Raw genomic sequence first — 24758 nt, forward strand, 5'->3', positions numbered from 1 at the left:
CACATATTGCATGATTTCATTTATTTTTTTATTTATTTTTTATTTTTTTTTTGAGACGGAGTCTCGCTCTGTCACCCAGGCTGGAGTGCAGTGGCGCAATCTCGGCTCACTGCAAGCTCCGCCTCTCGGGTTCACGCCATTCTCCTGCCTCAGCCTCTCCGAGTAGCTGGGACTACAGGCGCCCGCCACCACGCCCGGCTAATTTTTTGTATTTTTAGTAGAGACGGGGTTTCACCGTGGTCTCGATCTCCTGACCTCGTGATCCGCCCGCCTCGGCCTCCCAAAGTGCTGGGATTACAAGCGTGAGCCACCGCGCCCGGCCCGCATGATTTCATTTATATGAAAATATCCAGAATGGGCAAACTCATAGGAGGGAAAGTAGATTCGTGATTGCTTACAGCTGGGGGGTGGGCTGGGGAAAGGACTGCTTCTGAGTATGGAATTTCTTTTAGGGGAAATGAAAATATTCTAAAATTGAATTGTGGTGATGGTTGCACAACCTTGTGAATATACTAAAAAACACTGAAACACATACTTTTTTTTTTTTTTTTGAGACAGAGTCTCGCTCTCGCTCAGGCTGGAGTGCAGTGGCACGATCTCAGCCCACTGCAAGCTCTGCCTCCCGGGTTCATGCTGTTCTCCTGCCTCAGCCTCTGGAGTAGCTGGGACTATAGGCACCCGCCACCACGCCCAGCTAATTTTTTGTATTTTTAGTAGACATGGGGTTTCACCATGTTAGCCAAGGATGGTCTCGATATCCTGACCTTGTGATCCGCTTGCCTCGGCCTCCCAAAGTGCTGGGATTACAGGCGTGAGCCACCGCGCCCAGCCCATACACTTTAAATGGATGAATTGTATAGTATGTGAATTATATTTCAATAAAGCAGTTTACCGAAAAAAAAAAGAATATGGCCGGGCGCGGTGGCTCACACCTGGATTCCCAGCACTTTGGGAGGCCGAGGCGGGCAGATCACCTGAGGTCGGGAGTTTGAGACTAGCCTGACCAACATGGAGAAACCCCGTCTCTACTAAAAATACAAAATTAACCAGGCATGGTGGCACATGCCTGTAATTCCAGCTACTAGGGAGGCTGAGGCAGGAGAATCGCTTGAACCTGGGAGGCGGAGGTTGCAGTGAGCCAAGATCGCACCATTGCACTCCAGCCTGGGCAACAAGAGCGAAACTCCTTCTCAAAAAAAAAAAAAAAAAAAGCATATATCCATAGACCACCCCTCCCCCTCACAAGCTTCACAAAGTCCAGTTTAAGTACCTTAACTATGACAGCACAACACACAAGGCCTTTGGCTACCTCTCAGAACTCACCTTGTACAAATCTTCTACATGTACTTAATGCTCCTGTCATATGGAACCACTGAGTATCATGCTTTTTCATACCTTTGTGCCTTTCCCCATGGCATTTCCCCTGCCAGGAATACCCTTCTCTCTCATGTGGCAAACTTCAGGATTGAGTCTGTATGCCGAATTTCCCCCACAAAGCCTTCTCAAAATGCTTCTCCCATTTCTGCAGAAGTGACTGCTCCCCTCTCTGCTCCCACAGCATCTTGCCCATATAATGGAGACACTGCAGCAACTGTATGTCTACTATCTCTTCCCAAGTAGCCTGCCCTTGACAATGTCTTATCTCTCTTTCTATGTTTGATGCCTGGCAGGAGATAATAACTGTTGAATAAATGAATGTATGACTGTTAAGGTGAACTTTTTCAAGTTGCTTAATCTCTTCCCACCATGCCAAGTGATAGAAAGGAAGGAAGAGATTAGTTGGAAACGGTTTCTGGAAAAGGCAGGAGTTAAACCGAGCCTTGAAAGATAAAAGACCAAAAGATCAGAGATTGTTACCTGTGTGTATCCTCACATGGTTTTTATAATTTGTTGCACTGGCAAATGCCCTCCCACATCCTGGCTCTGTGCAGTAATAAGGTCTTTCTCCTGTGTGTGTCCTAACGTGCACTTTTCTGATATTTGATGTTGTAAAGGACCGACCGCAGCCTTCGAAGGGACACTTAAAGGGCCTTTCTCCTGCAAATATAAAGGGTAATACATTAAATGGTGCAAAAATATATAGAAGATTGAAATGTCTTATCCTTCAATCCTGCCTAGGATTATGCTCAAGACTCTAGCCTTCTTGTGCTGAGCTTCCCTTTCAGGCATTTTTCTGGGGCATTGGGGAAACAGCATCTTCCACTCCAAACTTAAATTTACATAAGAAACTGGGAATGGTATTCAAAACTAATCACTGATTACATAGCTCTCCAAGATGGAATCATCCAGGTAGGCAAAAAATGAGCTGAGAAAAGCAGAGAGAAAAACATAAGAAATATAAAAGAAAAGTACAGTCAGGAACGTGAATTAAATTACAACAAACCCAGAATTCCCTAAAAGCTTGTATCCTACCTGATTTATTCTACAATATCTTGCAGGAAAATAATTTTTGCTCTTTAAAAATACGGTGTTTTTACCAGCCTGGCCAACATGGTGAAACCCTGTCTCTATTAAAAATGCAAAAAATTAGCTGGGCGTGGTGCCGGGCGCCTGTAATCCCAGCTACTCGAGAGGCTGAGGCGGGAGAATCACTTGAACTCAAGAAGTGGAGGTTGCAGTGAGCCGAGATTGCACCATTGCACTCCACCCTCGGTGACAGAGCGAGACTCCATCTCAAGAGAAAAAAAAAAGTGTTGTTTTAACTAATGTTCAACAAAATAATGCCTAATATTAACTGTGTCAGGAAATAGTAGGTGTTCAATACATACTTGTGTTATTGAACCAAAAAAAAAGAAAATCTAGTGCCTAGCACATATGTCAAAAATACCTGCTGGACATACTACTACTACCCTCATAATCTAAGCTTATAAAAAGTCTGGCCAGGCACAGTAGCACATGCCTGTAATCCCAGCACTTTGAGAGGCTAAGGCAGGCAGATCACTTGAGCTCAGGAGTTCAAGACCAGCCTGGGCAACATGGTGAAACCCCATCTCTACAAAAAAAAATACAAAAAATTAGCTGGGTGTGATGGTGCACACTGGTAAGTCCCAGCTAAGCTACTCAGGAGGGTGAGATGGGGGGATCACATGAGCACGAGAAGTCAAGGCTGTAGTGAGCTGTGACTGTGCCACTGCACACCAGCCTGGGCACTGAAGTGAGACACTGTCTCAAAAAAAAAAAAAATCTGCTTTACCAATTATGTTTCTTTCCTTCATATTTGCTTTATACAATCTTGGAATAAGAAAGGCCTTTAAACTGTCAAGCAAGAAGTAGCCTTTGCTTTTGATTCCCATGTACCCTTTTCTAGGATGAGCTCAAATTAGGCAAACAACTTCTGGGGAAGGGGAAAAAAAATCTCTCTTTATGTAGACAGATACAGATATTTATCTATATATACTAAGTTTGTTAAATTTTTTAAGAGACAAATCTCACTATGTTGCTCAGGCTGGAATGCAGTGGCTCTTCACAGGCACGATGGTTGCACACTGCAGCCTCAAACTCCTGCCCTCAAGCAATCCTCACACCTCAGCCTCCCGGGTAGCTGGGACCACAGGCACATGCCACCACACCTGGCTAGTTTGTTGTTTTTCTTTTGGTCAAATGAAATTATGATTTCCTATCGGTGGAAACCATTCCAAAAGATTTCTCTCCTTAAGTATAAAATCATTTTAAAAGGAGCAGGAATCTTTGATCCTATCTTTAGTAAGTTTTATTCATTACGTCAGCCTAAGGAAAACAAAGAGTTTATCTTGGGCAAGTCTTTTCTCTTGGATCTAGATGACCTCTAAAGTCTTCCCAGCTCTGACATGCTATGATAGGGAATCAACTGTTCTAGGATAATTTTCACTGTATTACTACTCTGATTCTGTAACATCCTGCTTTGTTTTTGCACTGTAATCTTCTGTATTTGTTACAGAAGCCCCTATGCCCCTTACTCGATGATCCCACACTATACCAGTGAAAATACCATGATTTTAAAACTGTTATATGAACATCTGGTTTGACAAATGAATACTATGGAATAAATCACAATTCTGATGCTTTTAATCAATATTTATAAAACTAGATTATTGGTTTGATATAGCTTTTATATAACAAGTTGGTTTTATTTCCAAATTCAAGTAGAATTTATGGGAGCTTGGAAATACACGCCTCTGATACAATAAATAAAAAGTGCATGAATGAGATGGAAGTAGAGACCTACAGCTCTGTTCCTCAGTGTTGTAAAGTAAAGCCAATTTGGGGTCATAGTTGAGCTGCAGGTTAAACATTAATAGCTGCAAGAATCCTACATGGAAATTAGCTAAACTATTTCAGGTATTTCCATACATGGGGAGACAGTTATCACACCATGTTTAAAACATCTATACTAAAATCCCAAACTAAATTATCTTAATGCTGTATTATTTAGTCAACAGCTTATAATAGCATCTCTTATCAACAGCTGCTGAACTTTTTTTTAGCTCTAATCCAAAGCAAATATTTACCTTATTAATACCAACTCCACAAGTAATTAAATATAAGGAGGAGAGGAGATGGTCGGAGAGATAAGAATAAAGTACTATTTAGGAAAAGAAAATAAAATTTAAAGAGAAGGAGAAATGATCACAAAAAGTAGTGAGTCTTTCTTTCTGTGGGGCTATTAGGGTTCAGACACTTTCTTTAGCAGCTACTTAATGCAGGAGAAACAAGTGAGTGCCTTAGGTTCTGTCTCAGCATGGCTACTAATAAGATGTGGAATCCTAGCTAAATAAACTTGTTGCCCAGACAACTAAAACCTGAGAGAGCTCGTGGTCTAGGGCCACTGTTAATCTTTTCTGGGACATGGACCCTTCTGAGAATCTAACAGAGCTATGGGCCCTCACCCTGAAAAGCAGCAGACATGCACAAACAGCAAGTCATATGGAATTTCAGGGTTTTAAGAGAAGTCTTTGATATTGACTTCCTGAAACTCTTCCAGAGGCTCTTTCCTCAAGTCCCGTCCCTGCAGATTAAGAATTCTTGGCCTAGGCTGGGTGTGGTGACTCACGCCTGTAATCCCAGCACTTTGGGAGGCCGAGGTGGGTGGATCATGAGGTCAGGAGATTGAGACCATCCTGGCTAACACAGTGAAACCCTGTCTCTACTAAAAATACAAAAAATTAGCCGGGCGTGATGGCGGGCACCTGTAGTCCCAGCTACTCGGGAGGCTGAGGCAGGAGAATGGCGTGAACCCAGGAGGCGGAGCTTGCAGTGGGCCCAGATTGCACCACTGCACTCCAGCCTGGGTGACAGAGACAGACTCCGTTTCAAAAAAAAAAAGAATTCGACACTCTGTTTCCACTAGTACCTGTATGAGTTCTGATGTGTTTCTGTAGATCTCCTGAAGTTTTGAAAGATTTAGTACAATTATCTTCTGAACACCGATATGGCTTTTCTCCTGTATGAGTTCTGACATGACTTTTTAATCCATAACCTTTAAGAAAAAAATCAAAAGAAATTTAATTACACAATACTCCTCTAAACATGCACACTGAGATTAAGCTACTGAAAAATATAGTCAATACCAAGTATAAAATATTTGGCAAATACACAGAATAACTATTTAAAATGTACAAAAGGGCCGGGCACGGTGGCTCACGCCTGCACCCCCAGCACTTTGGGAGGCCAAGGCGGGCGGATCACCTGAAGTCAGGAGTTTGAGCCCAGCCTGGCCAACATGGTGAAACCCCGTCTCTACTAAAAATACAAAAAATTATCCAGGTGTGGTGGTGCACGCCTGTAGTCCCAGCTACTCAGGAGGCTGAGACAGGAGAATCGCTTGAACTCAGAAGCGGAGGTTGCAAGGAGCCGAGATCACGCCACTGCACTCCAGGCTGGGCGACAGAGTGAGATTCCGTCTCAAAAACAAACAAAAAAATGTACAAAAGTATCATAGCTCAGGACTGCCATGCTGAAAATTCAATAGTTTCATTTCTGTCTAAAAGAGGTTGTGTGTTTCTTTTCTAAAGTGCCTCAGTTTTATCAGCTGTTCTCATACCCCAAAAGCTCAAAGTGGAATCAAGACATGGAAAGAAGAATGGAAGTCAGCAGGCCTGGTGCCAGTCCCAGCCCTGCTGGATGCAAAGGCCTCATCCCATTGCTAAGGCCTGTCCTGATGTTACAGTCTATGACAGCCTTTAAAGCTTGGCTTTTATTTTCGCGCTAAAATAAACAGAATGTGGAGGAGTGAAAAGTATCAAACACAGCAGGCAGGCCAGGTGCAGTGGCTCACGCCTGTAATCCCAGCACTTTGAGAGGCTGAGGCGGACGGATTACTTGAGACCAGGAGTTTGAGACCAGCCTGGCCAACATAGCGAAACCTCATCTCTACTAAAAATACAAAATATGAGCCGGGCATGGTGGCGAGCGCCTGTAAACCCAGCTACTCGGGAGGCTGAGGCACTAGAATTGCTTGAACCTGGGAGGCGGAGGTTGCAGTGAGCTGAGATCCTGCCACTGCACCCAAACCTGAGTGACAGAGTGAAACTATCTCAAAAAAAAAAAAAAAGAAAGAAAAAGAAGAAAAAGAAAACACAGCAGGCAGAGACAGGTGAGTGGAGAAAAGAACAGAGAGGGGTCTAGAGCAAGCAGGATGAAAGGCAGTTGTGAGAGAGACTGAAAAACTAATCATGTGCTTCTGCAGATTCAGACACAGCCAAGGGGTCAGCAGTTCCTTCCACTAGCCTGTCTCTACCTGACCCCTAATTGGAACCAAGAAAAAAACAAAATTCATACTTTTACCTGTTGCAAATGCCTTCCCACAGCCTGCATGCTCACACTGATAAGGCCGATCTCCTGTGTGTGACCTCTCATGGACCTGTGATTAAAATGCAGGCATGATTCTATTTCCTTTTCGTATTCCTCAGGAAGATGGTTGCAACACAGACCTACTTTTTCCCACACTGCTAAATGATTTTGTTGTATGCTTTTTTCTTATAAAAAAGGTAACTTCACAAAAACGATAGCCCAATAGTTCTCAATATAGACCTAAATGTTAAATATTAAGAGGTGGTTACTGACATTTTAAGTAGGGAACAGGAACGTTTGAGGTCTGAGCTTTCTCGAGTGGTCAAAGGTGTTTGCATGAAACATACACATGATGAGAAACTAGAAGCAGGGGGCTGGTAGAAACTACACAACGTAAGGTTAAGAGTGTGGAGGCTGCTGCTAGAGGGGCCTGGATCTGAGGCAAGGATCCACCACTGCCTAGTGGTGTGGCCATGGGCACTTGCCTTCTCTAAGCCTCAAAGGCCTCTCTGAAAAGTGGGGACGCAATAGTATCTACCATAGAGGGTTGCCATGACAAATGAGTAACAATGACAATGGCTAACATTTACTGAAAATTTACCACATCAGGCCACTCTTTTTAGTACTTTACGTGTATGGTATTAACTTATTTAATTTTTACAACCACTCTTGAGAGGGAGATAACTCTTAGGATCCAATTTTATAGATGAGAAAATGAGGTACTAAGAGGTCAACTAACATGCCAAGGGTTACTGATAAATAGTGAAGATGGGCCCCAGGGCCACTACTCCAGATATGCTAAGTGCACACTTCGTGACACACTGAAAGTTCTTTAACAAATCTTAGCTATTATTGAGTCATGGTATGTTCTGTTATGTATAGCAGCAAGTGAAATAAAAATACTTAGCCCAAATATTTATTTATTTATTTATTTATTTATTTATTTATTTATTTATTTATTTTTGAGATGGAGTTTCGCTCTGTTTCCCAGGCTGGAGTGCAGTGGTGCAATCTTGGTTCACTACAACCTCCGTCTCCCGGGTTCAAGCAATTCTCCTGTCTCAGCCTCCCGAGCAGCTGGGATTACAGGCGCCTGCCACCACGCCCGGCTAATTTTGTATTTTTAGTAGACAGGGTTTCACCATGTTGGTCAGGCTGTTCTCGAACTCCTGACCTTAGGTGATCCACTCACCTCGGCCTCCCAAAGTACTGGGATTACAGGCGTGAGCCACCGCGCCCAGCCTTAGCCCAAATATTTAAAAGCCAAATTAACACCAACCTTTGCTAGATTTCAGTGAATTAACAGAGATGTGTGATTACACACATATCTCTCATATAATTATATGGATTTCATACTTGACAACATATATTCAAATATGTAGAGTATCTACCATGTGCCAGGTAGTATCCTGGACATTAGGAATACAGAGATGAAAAAAGCACAGTCCAAGCCCTCAAAACATTAACAGTCTCTAAAGTCTGCATAGGTTTTTACATGTCTGTGTATGAGTGTGACCAAGTGCCAGTATCTTGATAACTGGGAGAAAACAGCGGCATTTGAATTACACAAAAATATGATCTTAGTATTTAATATCCTAGGTATTCTCATAACTAGATAGAACAGTTCTTTTATATATACCTTGAGATGATGAGCTGTTGTATATAATTTTCCACATCCATCATATTCACATCGAAATGCCTTCTCTCCACTCTGTTGAGATTTAGCAGTTACTCTTGTAGCATGTCCTTGTAAAACAATCTAAATAAAACAAATAGTATTACTTAAATTACTTAAGCCAGGCACAGAGGCTCATGCCAGTAATCTTAGCACATGGGGAGGCAGAGGTAGGTGGATCATTTGAGCCCAGGAGTTCAAGACCAGCCTGGGCAACATGGCAAAACTCTGTCTCTATACAAAAAAATATTACAAAGTTAGCCAGGTGTAGTGGTGCATCTGTGGTTCCCAGGTACTTGGGAAGCTGAGGTGGGAGGATCACCTGAGCCCGGGGAGGTCAAGGCTGCAGTGAGCTATGATTGCACCACTGCACTCCAGCCTGGGTGACAGAGTGAGACCTGTCTCAATCAATCAATCAATCAATAATACAGAAATAAAATAGATAAATCATGATTTTCAGAATTAAAAAGACAAAACTGTTATGTGGGTTTCCAATCTCAGGTCATCACTTTATTAGGACTCTTTCACCCTGAGTTGGTCAGGTTAATTCCATTGCATGGTTGAAGTCAGTGACTCTGAAAGTACAGTAGTCAAAAGGACAGTCACAGAAATACACAGCTGGAGCTCACAGACCTATTCCTACTCTAGAAAAACAACCTAAGTAGCATCTTCATTGGATGCAGGTATTCCTTGATATACTCAAGTGATCCGTCTACCTGCTTTTTTTTAGAACCTGTGTCCTAAAAACAATGTCAAAAGTGTTTTCAATTTCAAAAGCAATGAGAAAGGGGGGAATTAGCTCATTTCAGTCACCTGTAGGAAACATTACAATCCATATGATACTACTCTGTACTTATATTCACTAGAAGATCATTTTTCTGGGATGTAATGACATAAAAATCCAAATACTGATTTTTAAAGGTTTTTTAAAATAGAAATTAAGGTACCATAAAAATTGTAGAATGACTTTCTACTCTGTGGGCCATGTGGTGACAGTGTTGCAACTTCCTATCTCTGCAGACTGTCACACATGGCATATAATTCTGGGTAATGACCTACTACAATTACACACATCCCAGAATGGTAAAGGCAGAGAAAGGAGGAGTTACAGAGACTAGAATAATGGTGGGGGAATTGAGAAGTACCCTGCATTAGATGACAAGAATATAGAAAGACTTTGACTTTTCCTTGTAATATAAATCAACTAAAAAACAAGCAGCAGAGATCTCAGTGTAATTGTTAAATTACAAGCTATTTATTTTGTCATCCCCATATTGTGGTATGTTCATTAAATGTTGCAGACGATAATTTTCTGAACAAAGGTAGATCTGTTGATAATATATTTGTATCAAAGTATGCATAGGCCAGGTGCAGTGGCTCACACGTGTAATCCCAGAACTTTGTGAGGCCAAGGGTCACGAGGTCAAGCGATCGAGACCATCCTGGCTAACATGGTGAAACCCCATCTCTACTAAAAATATAAAAATTAGCTGGGCATGGTGGTGATCGTGCCTATAGTCCCAGCTACTCGGGAGGCTGAGGCAGGAGAATCACTTGAACCTGGGAGGTGGAGGTTACAGAGAGCCAAGATCATGCCACTGAACTCCAGCCTGGAGACAGAGCGAGAATCTGACTCAAAAAAAAAAAAAAAAAGTATGCATAATTCCCAATGGGCAAAAGGAAGATGTTTATTATAGACTGAAAAGTGCCTATACAAAGAATAATACAATTCCACATCTTTCCTGCCTAGAAAATTCCATCTCCCTACTTCCATGAGGCCTGTTCTCATCATTCCAAACACAGATGATTCTTCACTTCCTCAACAAACCTGTGATATTTAGCTTATATCACTGGTGTGAAACTTGAATCAACTGTCTTGTTGTAAAGACATTTATATTTCCTTTTCTTCCCTATTAGTCTATCCGCTACTTAAAGTCAAGAACTGTGTCTTATATGCCTTCATAACTGACAGTGCTAGGTTCACCCTGAAAATGTCACAAGATTTATAAAAGGATTCATACCACTAAAATATATGAACAGAATTACAAGAAATTTTTCTTTTCAGGGGTATTTTTAAAGTTCTAAAATTAAGATTGTGATAATTGTTCAATTTTTTGAATTTACTAAAAACCACTCAGCTGTACACTCTAAATGGGTAAATTTAAAGTGTGCAGGCTAGGCCGGGTGCAGTGGCTCACGCTTGTAATCCCAGCACTTTGGGAGGCCGAGGCGGGCGGATCACGAGGTCAGGAGATCGAGACCACGGTGAAACCCCGTCTCTACTAAAAATACAAAAAATTAGCCGGGCGTGGTGGCGGGCGCCTGTAGTCCCAGCTACTCGGAGAGGCTGAGGCAGGAGAATGATGTGAACCCGGGAGGCGGAGCTTGCAGTGAGCCGAGATCGCGCCACTGCACTCCAGCCTGGGCGACAGAGCGAGACTCCGTCTCAAAAAAAAAAAAATAAAAATAAAAATAAAAATAAATAAAGTGTGCAGGCTGTGCCGGGCACAATGGGTGGATCGCCTGAGGTCGAGTTTGAGACCAGCCTGACAAACACAGTGAAACCCCATCTCTACTAAAAATACAAAATTAGGGCTGGGTGCAGTGGCTCATGACTGTAATCCCAGCACTCTGGGAGGCCGAGGTGGGCAGATCCACCTGAGGTCAGGAGTTCGAGACCAGCCTGGCCAACATAGCGAAACCCTGTCTCTACTAAAAATTATAAAAATTAGCCAGGCGTTGTGGCGTGTACTTGTAATTCCAGCTACTAGGGAGGCTGCGGCAGGAGAACTGCATGAACCCGGGAGGTGGAAGAAGCAGTGAGCCAAGATCATGCCACTGCACTCCAGCCTGGGAAACAGAGCAAGACTCCGTCTCAAAAAAAAAAAAAAAAAATTAGCCAGGTGTGGTGGCGAATGCCTGTAATCCCAGCTACCTGGGAGGCTGAGGCAGGAGAATCACTTGAACCCAGGAGGCAGAGGTTGCAGTGAGCCAAGATCGTGCCATTGCACTCCAGCCTGGGCAATAAGAGCAAAACTCCATTTTAAACAAACAAACAAATAAATAAATAAATAAACAGTATGTAGGCTGGGCACAGTGTCTCAAGCCTATAATCTCAGCGCTTTTGGAGGCCAAGGAAGGGGGATCATTTGAGATCAGGAGTTCGAGACTAGCCTGGGCAAATGGCGAAACCCCGTTTCTACAAAAAATGCAAAAACATCAGCTGTGCATGGTAGCACCTGCCTGTAGTTCCAGCTACTCAGAGGACTGAGGTGAGAGGATTGCTCGAGTCCAGGAGGTTAGGCTGCAGCGAGCTGTGTTTGTGCCACTGCAATGCATCCTGGGTGACAGAGTGAGACACCTGTCTTTTTCTTTTTTCTTTTTTTTGAGATGGAGTCTCACTGTGTTCCCCAGGCTGGAGTGCAATGGTGCGATCTCGGCTCACTGCAAGCTCCGCCTCCCGGGTTCACACCATTTTCCTGCCTCAGCCTCCTGAGTAGCTGGGACTACAGGCACCCGCCACCACGCTGGGCTAAATTTTTTGTGTGTTTTTAGTAGAGACGGGGTTTCACCGTGTTAGCCAGGATGGTCTTGAACTCCTGACCTCGTGATCTGCCTGCCTCAGCCTCCCAAAGTGCAGGGATTACAGGTGTGAGCCACCACGCCCGGCTGACACCTGTCTTAATAAACAAAAAAGTAATACAGAAATAAAATAGAAAAAATTACAGTGACAAAGCAAGACCCTGTCTCAAAAATTAAAAAAAAAAGGCCGGGGCCGGGTGCGGTGGCTCACGCTTGTAATCCCAGCACTTTGGGAGGCCGAGGCGGGCGGATCACGAGGTCAGGAGATCGAGACCACGGTGAAACCCCGTCTCTACTAAAAATACAAAAAATTAGCCGGGCGTGGTGGCGGGCGCCTGTAGTCCCAGCTACTCGGAGAGGCTGAGGCAGGAGAATGGCGTGAACCCGGGAGGCGGAGCTTGCAGTGAGCCGAGATTGCGCCACTGCACTCCAGCCTGGGCGACAGAGCGAGACTCCGTCTCAAAAAAAAAAAAAAAAAAAAAAAAAAAGGCCGGGCGCGGTGGCTCAAGCCTGTAATCCCAGTACTTTGGGAGGCCGAGGCGGGCGGATCACAAGATCAGGAGATCGAGACCATCCTGGCTAACATGGTGAAACCCCTTCTCTACTAAAAAAATACAAAAAAAATTAGCCAGGCGTGATGGTGGGCGCCTGTAGTCCCAGCTATGCGGGAGGCTGAGGCAGGAGAATGGCGTGAACCCGGGAGGCAGAGCTTGCAGTGAGCCAAGATCGTGCCACTGCACTCCAGCCTGGGCGACAGAGCAAGACTCCGTCTCAAAAAAAAAAAAAAAAAAAAAAAAAAAATTAAAAAAAAAAAAAAGTATGTAAAATGTTATCTTTTTCTTGTTTCGTTTTAAGAGACTGGAGTCTTGCTATGTTGTCCACACTAGACTCAAGTTCTTGGGTTCAAAGAATCCTCCGTCTCAGCTTCCTGAATAGCTGGGACTACAGGTATGTACTACTGTGCCCAGCTAGTGTGTGAAATATATCTTAATAAAACTATAAGAAATGGAAATGAAATATTATTAGAACAAAAAATTTCTTAGGCCAAATGCAGCAGTTCATGCCTATAATTCCAACACTTTAGGAGGCCAAGGTGGGAGGACGGCTTGAGCCCAGGAGTTTGAGACCAGCATGGGAAACATGGGGGGACCCCCATCTCTGCAAAAGATAAAAAACTAGCTTAGTGTGGTGGTGTGTACTTGTGGTCCCAGCTACTTGGGAGGCTGAGGTGGGAAGATCACCTGAGCCTGGGAGGTCAAGGCTGCAGTAAGCTATGATCGCCCCACTGCACTCCAGCTTGGGCATCAGAATGAGATCCTGTCTCAAAAAGATCAGTTTCTGTTTATTGCTCATGAAAACAGAAGAGCCTGTATGAATCCTTTAAAAATCAACTATTATTTTAATAACTTCATTTTTTTTTTCATGTATTGTAACAGCAACACATGTACTCTGGAGGAGTCTGGATACCATAGTGAAGAACAAAAAGTTCTTTCAGGCACAGTAGCTCACGTCTGTAATCCCAGCACTTTTGAGAGATTGAGGCAGGTGGATCACTGTAGCCCAGGAGTTGGAGACCAGCCTGGGCAACATGGGAAAACCCCATCTCTACAAAAAAAATATAAAAATTAGCTGGGCATGGTGGTGCGTGCCTGTCATCCCAGCCTGTCATCAAGCAGGAGGATTGCTTGAACCCAGGAGGTTGAGGCTGCAGTGAGCCAAGATTGTGCCACTGCCATCCAGCCTGGGTAACAAATGAGACCCTGTCTCAAAAAAAAAAAAAAAAAAAGAAAAAAAAAAAGAAAAAGAAAAAAACAAGCTCAAGTGTGTTATAATTCCACCATCCAGGGAAAATCATTGTTAACTTCTTGGTCTATTTCCATTCAGTATTTTTTATTTTTATTTATTTTAGAGACGGGGTCTCACTCTGTCACTCAGGCTATAGTACAGGGCACAATCACAGCTCACTGCACCCTCCAACTGCTGGGCTCAAGTGATCCTCTTGCCTCAGCCTCCCATGTAGTTAGGACAACAGGTGTGTACCACCACACTCAGCTTGTTTTTTAAAAAAAAATTGTAGAGATGGAGTCTTGTCATGCTGTCTAGGCTGGTCTTGAACTCCTGGCCTCAAGCAATCCTCCTGCCTCAGCCTCCCAAAGTGTTTGGATTACAAGTGTGGGCCACCATGCCCAGCCCAGTGTTTTCTGAATACATATACAAGTGTAGAGTTTTATTTTAGTAGAATTGTCATCAGGCTTTATATGATTTGTAAAGGCAGATTTCAACTGACGAAAGACTCCAAATTAAGAGAAATGGACTCTTCTTCCTATTCTCTTCCCCTCCTTTCTAAGAGCGCTATGAAATGAAAGTGCTTACTACCTTTCCACATCTGCCAAACTAAGCCCAGCTGCTCACACCTTCAGACTGGGTAGTGGCAGCAAATAACTCCAGAAAGACTCATATCTGAATCTTTTCTGTTATTCTATTGCTTCCTCCTAGGCCAATTTATTAGAAGCTTCGATTCTGGTATGAAACATATACCAAGAATTTGGCATCTAATTTAGTTAAGCCAATGAAACAATGTTGAATTCCTAACCAATGATAAGTATTGGATATTTTTTCCAAAAATGTACTTGTTTTTGCTCCCATTCTTAATGTCTATAGTGGAGACTTTAAGAACTTAGGGTAGTAAAATAAGGGTCAGAAAATTCAGTTTAGGGAGAACTACTGAGGTCTCTGTGCGCCTGTGGGGTGGGGACATAGGTGACAACAGCAAGGTTTCTTATTTCTAAGCCAGCTGAAGTCACTAGCATTTGGCATGCTATGAGAATTATAAGTAAGGGCAGTGTCCAACAGAATTATTTCCACTAGTATCTAATTACTCAAAACAGACCTCTCTTAAAGGCATTCTCACAAAGTACAGTAGGATGAATACCTATACAAACACCCAACTAACAAAAGGAACCTCTGGAAAGAAAACTATAAAAATAGCAATGACCCACAGTATACAGTAGTTGGAAAAATAAAAGGTCAGGGAGACAAAGTCAAAAAGCCATTCTGGCTTTTATCTCAATGCAGAGTATTTGGGTGTGATAGGATTCCCTCCCCTTTTATTGGAAATGTTTCCTTGCAAAGCTCTTTATCTCCAATCTAGGCTAACATTTACCTTCTCAATTCCCAAATAAATGTGTTTTTTTTTTTTTCTATTTGGAACCTGCTTTGCATCTACTACTTTCTTACTCTATCTCCAATTAACTACCCTTTATACCTATCCCTCCATCATAACTCCCTACCAATTCCTATCACAATATTCTAAAATAATAAATGTTTAATAAATGATTGGCTAAATACCTACTTTCTAAAATGATAAATAAAATACTGTTCCTGCCTTTGTAGGGCTCTCAGTCTAGCTAGTAAAACTGTGCTATTAATGAATGATTATAATAGAATATAATAATTGCTATCACAGGAGTCTATGAAAAGATCTAACAGGGCAAAAAGCAAAAGTAGGGAGATGTAGGTTAGGGCAAGCTGTCTAGGGGTGAAATTTGAAGACTGAAGAAGAGGACTGGGGAGTGCTGTCCAGGCAGAAGGAATAGTATGGTCAAAGGTTTGGAGTGTATCTAGAAGAAGCGGAAACAACATGAGAGTATTATGTTTACATAATAGAACGAGTTTCATGAAAATGAAAGTTTAGGACCAAGTTTGTGAAAAGCAATAAATACTACCCTGACAGCAAGCCTAGACAATGAAAGCCAAAGGAAGGTATTAAAAAATGTTAAGTAAGGGACAAGCCAAGATCACCTCTGTGTTTTACTTTAATTAGTTAATTAATTTTTTTCGAGACAGGGTCTCGTTCTGTTGCCCACACTGGAGTGCAGTGGTGCAATCTCAGGTCACTGTAACCTCCGCCTCACAGGTTGAAGCAATTCTTGTGTCTCAGCCTCCCGAACGGCTGGGACTACAGGCGCGTGCCACCATGCTTGGCTATCTGCGTTTTAGAAAGAGAACTACAGTAATAGCGGGGAACCGACTGAAAAGACAAATGAGGTAGGGAGACCAAAAGAAGTTTGTATAATCATAAATATGCAGGAAAGAAGTGATAAAAACGAACCTAGGATAATGACTGTGGAATAGAAATCAATAGCTGATCCTACAGATGTTTTAGGGGCAAAAATGGACAGAATCCAAAACTCAAAAGCTAAATTAAAAGACCAAAACTATAATAGGTACTTCAGGGTTATGCAGCATGAGATATGTGCAGTCTCTGTCAAAGAAACAGAAATCTGATATGTTATCACAAGGGAAAACTCTCAAGGGCAATTTTGAAGCTAACACCAGTGAAATACTAATCAGCTTCCAAAAGCCATGTATAGAAAATGACTTCACTGGTATTTAAACTTAATGTATGTTCTGAGAATTAAGACATAACCTTGGCTGGGCGCAGTGGCTCACGCCTGTAATCCCAGCACTCTGGGAGGCCGAGGCGGGCAGATCATGAGGTCAGGAGATCGAGACCATCCTGGCAAACACGGTGAAACCCCATCTCTACTAAAAATACAAAAAATTAGCCAGGCGTGGTGGCGGGTGCCTGTAGTCCCAGCTACTCAGGACGCTGACGCAGGAGAATGGCATGAACCCGGGAGGCAGAGCTTGCAGTGAGCCGAGACCATGCCCTGCACTCCAGCCTGGGCAATAGAGCGAGACTCCATCTCAAAACAAACAAACAAACAAACAAACAAACAAACAAACAAAAAGACATAACCTTAGCTCTGCCATAAACTCATCATGTAACATTGTGCAAGATATGTAGGGCCTATCTGCCTGTCTATAAAGGACATACTGTGGCCAGGTGCAGTGGCTCACACCTGTAATCCTAGCACTTTGGGAGGCCAAGACAGGCGGATCACCTGAGGTCAGGAGTTCGACACCAGCCTGGCCAACATGGTGAAACCCCATCTCTACTAAAAATACAAAAATTAGCCAGGCGTGGTGGCAGGCACCTGTAATCCCAGCCACTCAGGAGGCTGAGGCAGGAGAATTGCTTGAACTCGGGAGGCGGAGGTTGCAGTGAGCCAAGATCACGCCATTGCACTCTAGCCTGGGTGACAAGAGTGAAACTCTGTCTCAAAAAAAAAAAAAAAAAAAAAAGGGCCAAGTGCAGTGGCTCACACCTGTAATCCCAGCACTTTGGGAGGCTGAGGCAGGCGGATCACGAGGTCAGGAGATCGAGACCATCCTGGCTAACACAGTGAAACCCTATCTCTATTAAAAATACAAAAAAATTAGCTGGGCGTGGTAGCGGGTGCCTGTAGTCCCAGCTACTCGGGAGGCTGAGGCAGGAGAATCGCTTGAACCCGGCAGGCAAAGGCTGCAGTGAGGCGAGATTGCACCACTGCACTCCAGCCTGGGTGACAGAGTGAGACTCTGTCTCAGAAAAAAAAAAAAAAAAAAACACATTGTTCTAAGTCAGTAATGTTTTTTTCTTTTCTGAAGGAGTCAAATGTCTTTGGCAGATAAAATCTTACATGGCATGCTACTGTGTAAAACAGACAAAGGAACTGGAGCTGCTGGCCTTGGCAGATGAGGGTGGATCAGAGATCTGCTAGTCCCTGACAGGACTCCTGATACCTCAAAAAACAGGGCTTGAAAAGCCCATACTAGACAGATAACCTAAGTCCTTTCGGGCTTAAACATTCTAGGAGGTGCTAATTACATTAGCACCTAGGATCATTATATTCTAAAGAGGTGCAAATTCCAGAGGTAGATACAAGACTGGAGCTAAGATTAAATTCCAAGGTGACCTCAATAATAAAGAGGCTAACTGGCATTTATTGAGCAGTTGCATTTATGTGATGCACTGTGGTGGCTGCTTTACGTATACTGTCTAATTGGCCCCCATGGCTACCCAATGAATTCAGTATTATCTATGATTTACAAATAGAAAAAATGAGACTTAGAGGGGCTAAGTAATGTAACTTGCCCATGGTCAAAAGCTCGGAAGTGAGATTTGAAGGAGTTTGGCTCTAGAGCTCAAGCTATTAACCCACGAGGTTTCAGGATGCTGCAGTCCAGTGAGACCTAACTGGCAGAGCTTCTGTAATTATAGGGTGAGAGACTCAGTTGGGTTGAGGATAAACATTGCATTGTATTGTCTGGTTTAGTACTTATAATCCCATTTACTGTAATGGTGTAATGCACATGGCAGCTATAACTTACAATCTGGTGTTTGTTAACTTGTATGATGTAAATAATCTATATTCTTGGGGAAGGATAAAATAAAAACAACTTGAATTTTTAAAAATGTGTTCTCTTTGAAGAAAGGAAACAATCCTAGAAGTGTGGCACCAGAGGAACTTTTAAAGAACCATGAGACACATCAGCACTGCCAGGAAGATTAAAAAACAAAAACAAGGCCAGGCACAGTGGCTCCTGCCTATAATCTTTGGGAGGCTGAGGCGGGTGGATCACTTGAGGCCCTGGCCAACATGGCAAAACCTTGTCTCTACTAACAATACAAAAATTAGCTGGGCATGGTGGTGTAAGCCTGTAATCCCATCTACTTGGGAGGCTGAGGCATGAGAATCATTTGAATCCAGGAGGCAGAGGTTGCAATGAGCCAAGATTGTGCCACTGTACTCCAGTCTGGGTGACAGAGCTAGACCCTTCTCAAAAAAAAAAAAAAAAGAGAGAGAGAGAAAAAAAAACAAAAACAAAGCAGATTTCTAACAATAATCACTATCAGGCAGTAGATCCCTCACTTTTTATTTTTACTAATCTATACTATTTGGATTTTCTTTTTTTTTTTTTTTTTTTTTTTGAGACGGAGTCTCGCTCTGTTGCCCAGGCTGGAGTGCAGTGGCGCGATCTCGGCTCACTGCAAGCTCCGGCTCCCGGGTTCACGCCATTCTCCTGCCTCAGCCTCCCGAGTAGCTGGGACTACAGGCGCCCGCCAACACACCCGGCTAATTTTTTTTTTTTGTATTTTTAGTAGAGACGGGGTTTCACCGTGTTAGCCAGGATGGTCTCGATCTCCTGACCTCGTGATCCGCCCGCCTCGGCCTCCCAAAGTGCTGGGATTACAGGCTTGAGCCACCGCGCCCGGCCACTATTTGGATTTTCTAAACATAAACATGATTACTTTTATATTTAAAAATATGTAAAATAGATATATAGAGTAAGATTATGGGTCATTTTGGGTTTTCTTCTTTGTACTTTCCCTGAATTAAAAAAACTACTAAAAATATTATCTTAAAAAAATCTTTGGTGCCCAGGCATGGTGGCTCACGCCTGTAATCCTAGCACTTTGGAAGGCCTAGGCGGGTGGATCACGAGATCAGGAGATGGAGACCATGCTGGCTAACGCAGTGAAACCCTGTCTCTACTAAAAATACAAAAAATTAGCTGGGTGTGGCGGTGGGCGCCTATAGTCCCAGCTACTTGGGAGGCTGAAGCAGGAGAATGGCATGAACCCGGGAGGCAGAGCTTGCAGTGAGCCAAGATCACACCACTGCACTCCAGCCTGGGCGACAGAGCTAGACTCCGTCTCAAAATATATATATATATATATCTTTGACCGGGTGCGGTGGCTCACGCCTGTAATCCTAGTGCTTTGGGAGGCTGAGGTGGGTGGATCACTGGAGGTCAGGAGTTCAACTGGGAGGTGGAGGTTACAGTGAGCCGAGATCGGGCCATTGCACTCCAGCCTGGGCGACAGAGTAAGACTCCATCTCAAAAAAAAAAAAACCCTTTTGCCCCTAAGATAATCATGGATCTAATTAATATCTTTCTTTTAGAGGTAGAAAAAAAGAGACTTAGAAAAGCAAGGTTCAGGCTGGGCACGGTGACTCACACCTGAAATCCCAGAACTTGGAGAGGCCAAGGCAGGTGGATCACTTGAGGTCAGGAGTTTGTGATCAGCCTGGCCAACAAGGTGAAATATAAAAAACATTTTTTTAATATTTCTTTATCAAAAATATAAAAAATTAGCCAGGCATGGTGGCACGCTCCTGTGATCCCAGCTACTCAGGAGGCTGAGGCAGGTGAATCGGTTAAACCCAAGAGGCAGTGGCTGCAGTCAGCTGAGATCGGGCCACTGCACTCCAGCCTGGGCAACAAAGCAAGACCGTGTCTCAAAAAACAAAAACCACAAAAAACCAAGTACTAGGTTCTCAACCTCAAATACGGTAATTAATTGTTTTAGAGAATGGTGAAGTCATGAACTTCTGATCCACCACTAATGAAGAGAAATATAATGAGTCACAAGCACAAGCCACATATGTAATTAAAAATTTACTGAGCTGGGTGCAGTGGCTCACGCCTGTAATCCCAGCACTTTGGGAGGCTGAGGTGGGTGGATCACCAGGTCAAGAGATCGAGACCATCCTAGCCAACATAGTGAAACCCCGTCTCTACTGAAAATACAAAAGTCAGCTGTGCGTGGTGGCATGTGCCTGTAGTCCCAGCTACTCGCGAGGCTGAGGCAGGAGAATCGCTTGGACCCAGGAGACAGAGGTCACAGTGAGCTGAGATCACGCCACTGCACTCCAGCCTGGTGACAGAGTGAGACTCCATCTCAAAAAAAAAAAAAAAATTCTGGCCAGGCAAATTGGTTCACACCTATAATCCCAGGACTTTGGGACGTCAAGGAAGGAGGATCACTTGAGCCAACACTGCACCATTGCATTCCAGAGCAAGACTCAGTCTCAAAAATAAAATAATAAATAAATAAAATAGGGGTCGGGCATGGTGGCTCACACCTGTGGTCCCAGCACTTTGGGAGGCCAAGTGGGCGGATCACAAGGTCAGGAATTTGACACCAGCCTGGCCAGCATGGTGAAACCCTGTCTCTACTAAAAATACAAAAAACTAGCCAGGCATGGTGGCGTGTGCCTGTAGTCCCAGCTACTCGGGAGGCTGAGGCAGGAGAATTGCTTGAACTGAGCAGGTGGAGGTTGTAGTGAGCTGAGATCGCACCACTGCACTCCAGTCTGGGTGACAGAGCGAGATGCCATCTCAAAAAAAAAAAAAAAAAAAAAAAAATGCCAGGCATGTTGGCTCACACCTGTAATCCCAGCATTTTGGGAGGCTGAGGTGGGTTGATCACTGGAGATCAGGAGTTCGAGACCAGCCTGGTCAACATGACAAAACCCCATCTCTACTAAAAATACAAAAATTAGCTGGGTGTGGTGGTGCATGCCTGTAATCCCAGCTACTCTGGAGGCTGAGGCAAGAGAATCATTTGAACCCGGGAGGTGGAGGTTGCAGTGAGCCAAGATCACACCACTGCACTCCACCCCGGGCAAGAGAGTAAGACTCCCTCTCAAAATACATAAATAAATATAATAATAAAAAAATTTCTAGTAACCAATTGAAAAAAATTAAAAGAAACAGGTGAAATTAATAGTAATTATTTTAACACAATATGTCCAAAATATTATCATTTCAACGTTATCAATATAAGAAATTATTGATATTTTACATTATTTTTATCGTACTATGTCTTCAAAATCCACTTACAGCACATCTCAATTTGGACTAGTCATATTTCAAGTGCTTAACAGCCACATATGGCTAGTGGCAACTGTATTGGACATTGCAGATCTAGTCTGTAAGGAAGAGGTACAAAAGGCAAAGGAGAAAAAACCTACAGTTAAAAAAAAAAAAAAAAGAATCTCATTCAATAGTCTTCTATTTCTCTACTGGTACGAATACCAAATAGTAATATGTCTACAGATAAAGAGTAATGGGATTTTTTGGCCAGGTGCGCTGGCTCACGCCTATAATCCCAGTACTATGGGAGGCCAAAGCGGGCGGATCATGAGGTCAGGAGATCGATACCATCCTGGCTAACACAGTGAAACCCCGTCTCTACTAAAAATACAAAAAATTAGCCGGGCGGGCCGGGCGCGGTGGCTCACGCTTGTAATCCCAGCACTTTGGGAGGCCGAGGCGGGCGGATCACGAGGTCAGGAGATCGAGACCACGGTGAAACCCCGTCTCTACTAAAAATACAAAAAATTAGCTGGGCGTGGTGGCGGGCGCCTGTAGTCCCAGCTACTTGGAGAGGCTGAGGCAGAAGAATGGCGTGAACCCGGGAGGTGGAGCTTGCAGTGAGCCGAGATTGCGCCACTGCACTCCAGCCTGGGCGACAGAGCGAGACTCCGTCTCAAAAAAAAAAAAAAAAAAAAAAAATTAGCCGGGCATGGTGGTGGGCGCCTGTAGTCCCAGCTATTCCGGACGCTGAGACAGGAAAATGGCATGAACCCGGGAGGCGGAGCTTGCAGTGAGCCGAGATCGCGCCACTGCACTCCAGCCTGGGCAACAGAGTGAGACTCCATCTTAAAAAAAAAAAAAAAAAAGAATTGGGGCCGGGTGCGGTGGCTCACGCCTGTAATCCCAGCACTTTGGGAGGCCGAGGCAGGCAGATCACAAGGTCAGGAGATCGAGACCATCCTGGCTAACGTGGTGAAACCCTGTCTCTACTAAAAATACAAAAAATTAGCCAGGCGTGGTGGCGGGCACCTGTAGTCCCAGCTACTCGGGAGGCTGAGGCAGGAGAATGGTGTGAACCCGGGAGGCGGAGCTTGCAGTGAGCCGAGATCGAGCCACTGCACTCCAGCCTGGGTGACAGAGCGAGAGACTCCGCCTCAAAAAAAAAAAAAAAAAAAAAGAGTAATGGGGTTTTTTTACGACATTTTGCCTCAGCAGTTCTGAATTCCTAGTTACGTTTCTGAGTTCAGAAATTTTTTTTTTTTTTTTTTGAGACAGTCTCACTGTGTTGCCCAGGCTGGGGTGCAGTGGCACAATCTTGGCTCACTGCAACCCCCACCTCCCAGGTTCAAGTGATTCTCCTGCCTCAGCTTCCCGAGTAGCTGGGATTATAGGCGCACACCACCACACCCAACTAATTCTTATATTTTTAGTAGAGATGGGGTTTGGCCATGTTGGCCAAGTTGGTCTCAGATTCCTGACCTCAGGTGATCCACACGCCTTGGCCTCCCAAAGTGCTAGGATTACAGGCGTGAGTCACCGCGCCCAGCCTACAACTGCTTTTCTTTAAAATATTCTATTATTTTAAAATGTAGTTGTCAGTTACCAATAAGACAGAGAACTTACTGGGCCACTCCAACACTCCAAGCCACTGACCTATAACTCCCGCATATATTTACCCTGTGTTTGCATCTTAGTAGAGGTTGACTTAGGTGGATCTGACATACAGCTGTACAAAAAATACTGAAGTCTCATTTTTTGGGAGGTGGGGGAGAACAGGGTCTTGCTCTGTTGCCTAGGCTGGAGTGCAGTGGCACAATCAGCTCACCGTAACTTCAAACCATGGGCTCAAGGGATCCTCCTGCCCTCGCCTCCCAAATAGCTGTGACTACAAATGTGTACCACCATGCCTTGCTAATTTTGTAATTTTTTGTAGAGATGGAGTCTCACTTTGTTGCCCAGGCTGGTCTCAAACTTCTGGGTTCAAGCAATCTTCCCACCTCAGCCTCTCAAAGTATCGCGATTACAGGTGTGAGCCACCACACCTGCCTTAAAGTCTCATTTCATTCACAAAATATGAATATGAATTGAGACCTGAAAATTTTGCTAAGAATCACACAGCATCACAGCTGATGGGCTTAGTGAACTGAAAACTGTGTTTATTCTATTGCCACTTTGTGACATCACTTCAGCTGGTAAACAGAAATATTGGCTATTCAGCAATGTGTAGAAGCATAATTTTTTTTTTTTTTTTTTTTGAGAGTTTCGTTCTTGTTGCCCAGGCTGGACTGCAACAGCGCAATCTCGGCTCACTGCAACCTCCACCTCCTCGGTTCAAGCGATTCTCCTGCCTCAGCCTCCTGAGTAGCTAGGATTATAGGCACTAGCCACCACACCTGGCTAATTTTTTGTATTTTTAGTAGCGGCAGGGTTTCACCATGTTGGCCAAGTTGGTCTAGAACTCCTGACCTCAAGTCATCTATCCGCCTCAGCCTCCCAAAGTGCTGGGATTACAGGCATGAACCACCATGCCCGGCCAGAACCGTATTTCTACAAGTGATTTCAGTGATTCCTGTTATTTTATCACTATTAGTATAAATGTAAAATAACCCCTAACAGTATCACTCAATGTCACTAAGTGGTCATGTTAATGCTCAAGGTTATAAATGTGACCCTGAGTAGTAATTTTAGGAGTTAAATATAACAAAACTCTGAAGAATGAAAAAAAAACTACTATAAAGGAACAGTCAACAAAATATTAGAGAAAATTGCTGAGAAAATAAAGAGCAGCATTAAAGCAGGAATGTACTACAATGATTATATAAGCTCCAAGCATATCCTCCACACGAACATCCCCCCTAACACAAAAACAATTCTTGAATAACATAAAGTTTTGAATTTTTGATTGTAGGAGATACCCAAGAATGCACCTGTGACTACTTTGTACTTACTACAAAACTTTTAGAAGCACTGGTGCTCTAGGCTGTTACTCAGGTAAGGGGCAGCCAATGACTGGACCCAGGGTGAACATTTGAACCATGGGAAGCCAGCCCACAGGCCACCTGCAGACCGGGAAGCAGTCTGGTAGAAAAAGTATAAACAGCTTTGTCCAAGATTAACTAGGCTGGACTCTCCCTTCAGAAGTTGAAAAGGAAAATATGGAGGGAATCAGCTGGAAGAAGAAATTTAAAAATATAAAAAGCAAAGCAGTGAGAATTATTTAGAAAGAGTCATGATGAAGTCC

At 43.6% G+C, this 24758-nt stretch overlaps 1 protein-coding gene across 17 annotated transcripts in view; it reads right to left on the reverse strand.

Annotated features, from left to right (window-relative positions):
* Positions 1–24758, reverse strand: part of ZNF143 (zinc finger protein 143) — a 71755-nt gene that overhangs the window by 25365 nt on the left and 21632 nt on the right. For all 17 annotated transcript variants that reach the window (XM_063641112.1, XM_063641115.1, XM_063641111.1 and 14 more), the window contains 4 exons: positions 8408–8527; positions 6763–6838; positions 5330–5455; positions 1858–2037 (listed from right to left, as the gene is read on the reverse strand). In XM_063641112.1, coding sequence (XP_063497182.1) covers positions 1858–2037; positions 5330–5455; positions 6763–6838; positions 8408–8527 — 502 coding nt within the window. The remainder of the gene's footprint in view (positions 1–1857; positions 2038–5329; positions 5456–6762; positions 6839–8407; positions 8528–24758) is intronic.

Source organism: Symphalangus syndactylus, chromosome 6 (assembly GCF_028878055.3).
Source record: "Symphalangus syndactylus isolate Jambi chromosome 6, NHGRI_mSymSyn1-v2.1_pri, whole genome shotgun sequence".
NCBI classification, from domain to species: Eukaryota; Metazoa; Chordata; class Mammalia; order Primates; family Hylobatidae; genus Symphalangus; species Symphalangus syndactylus.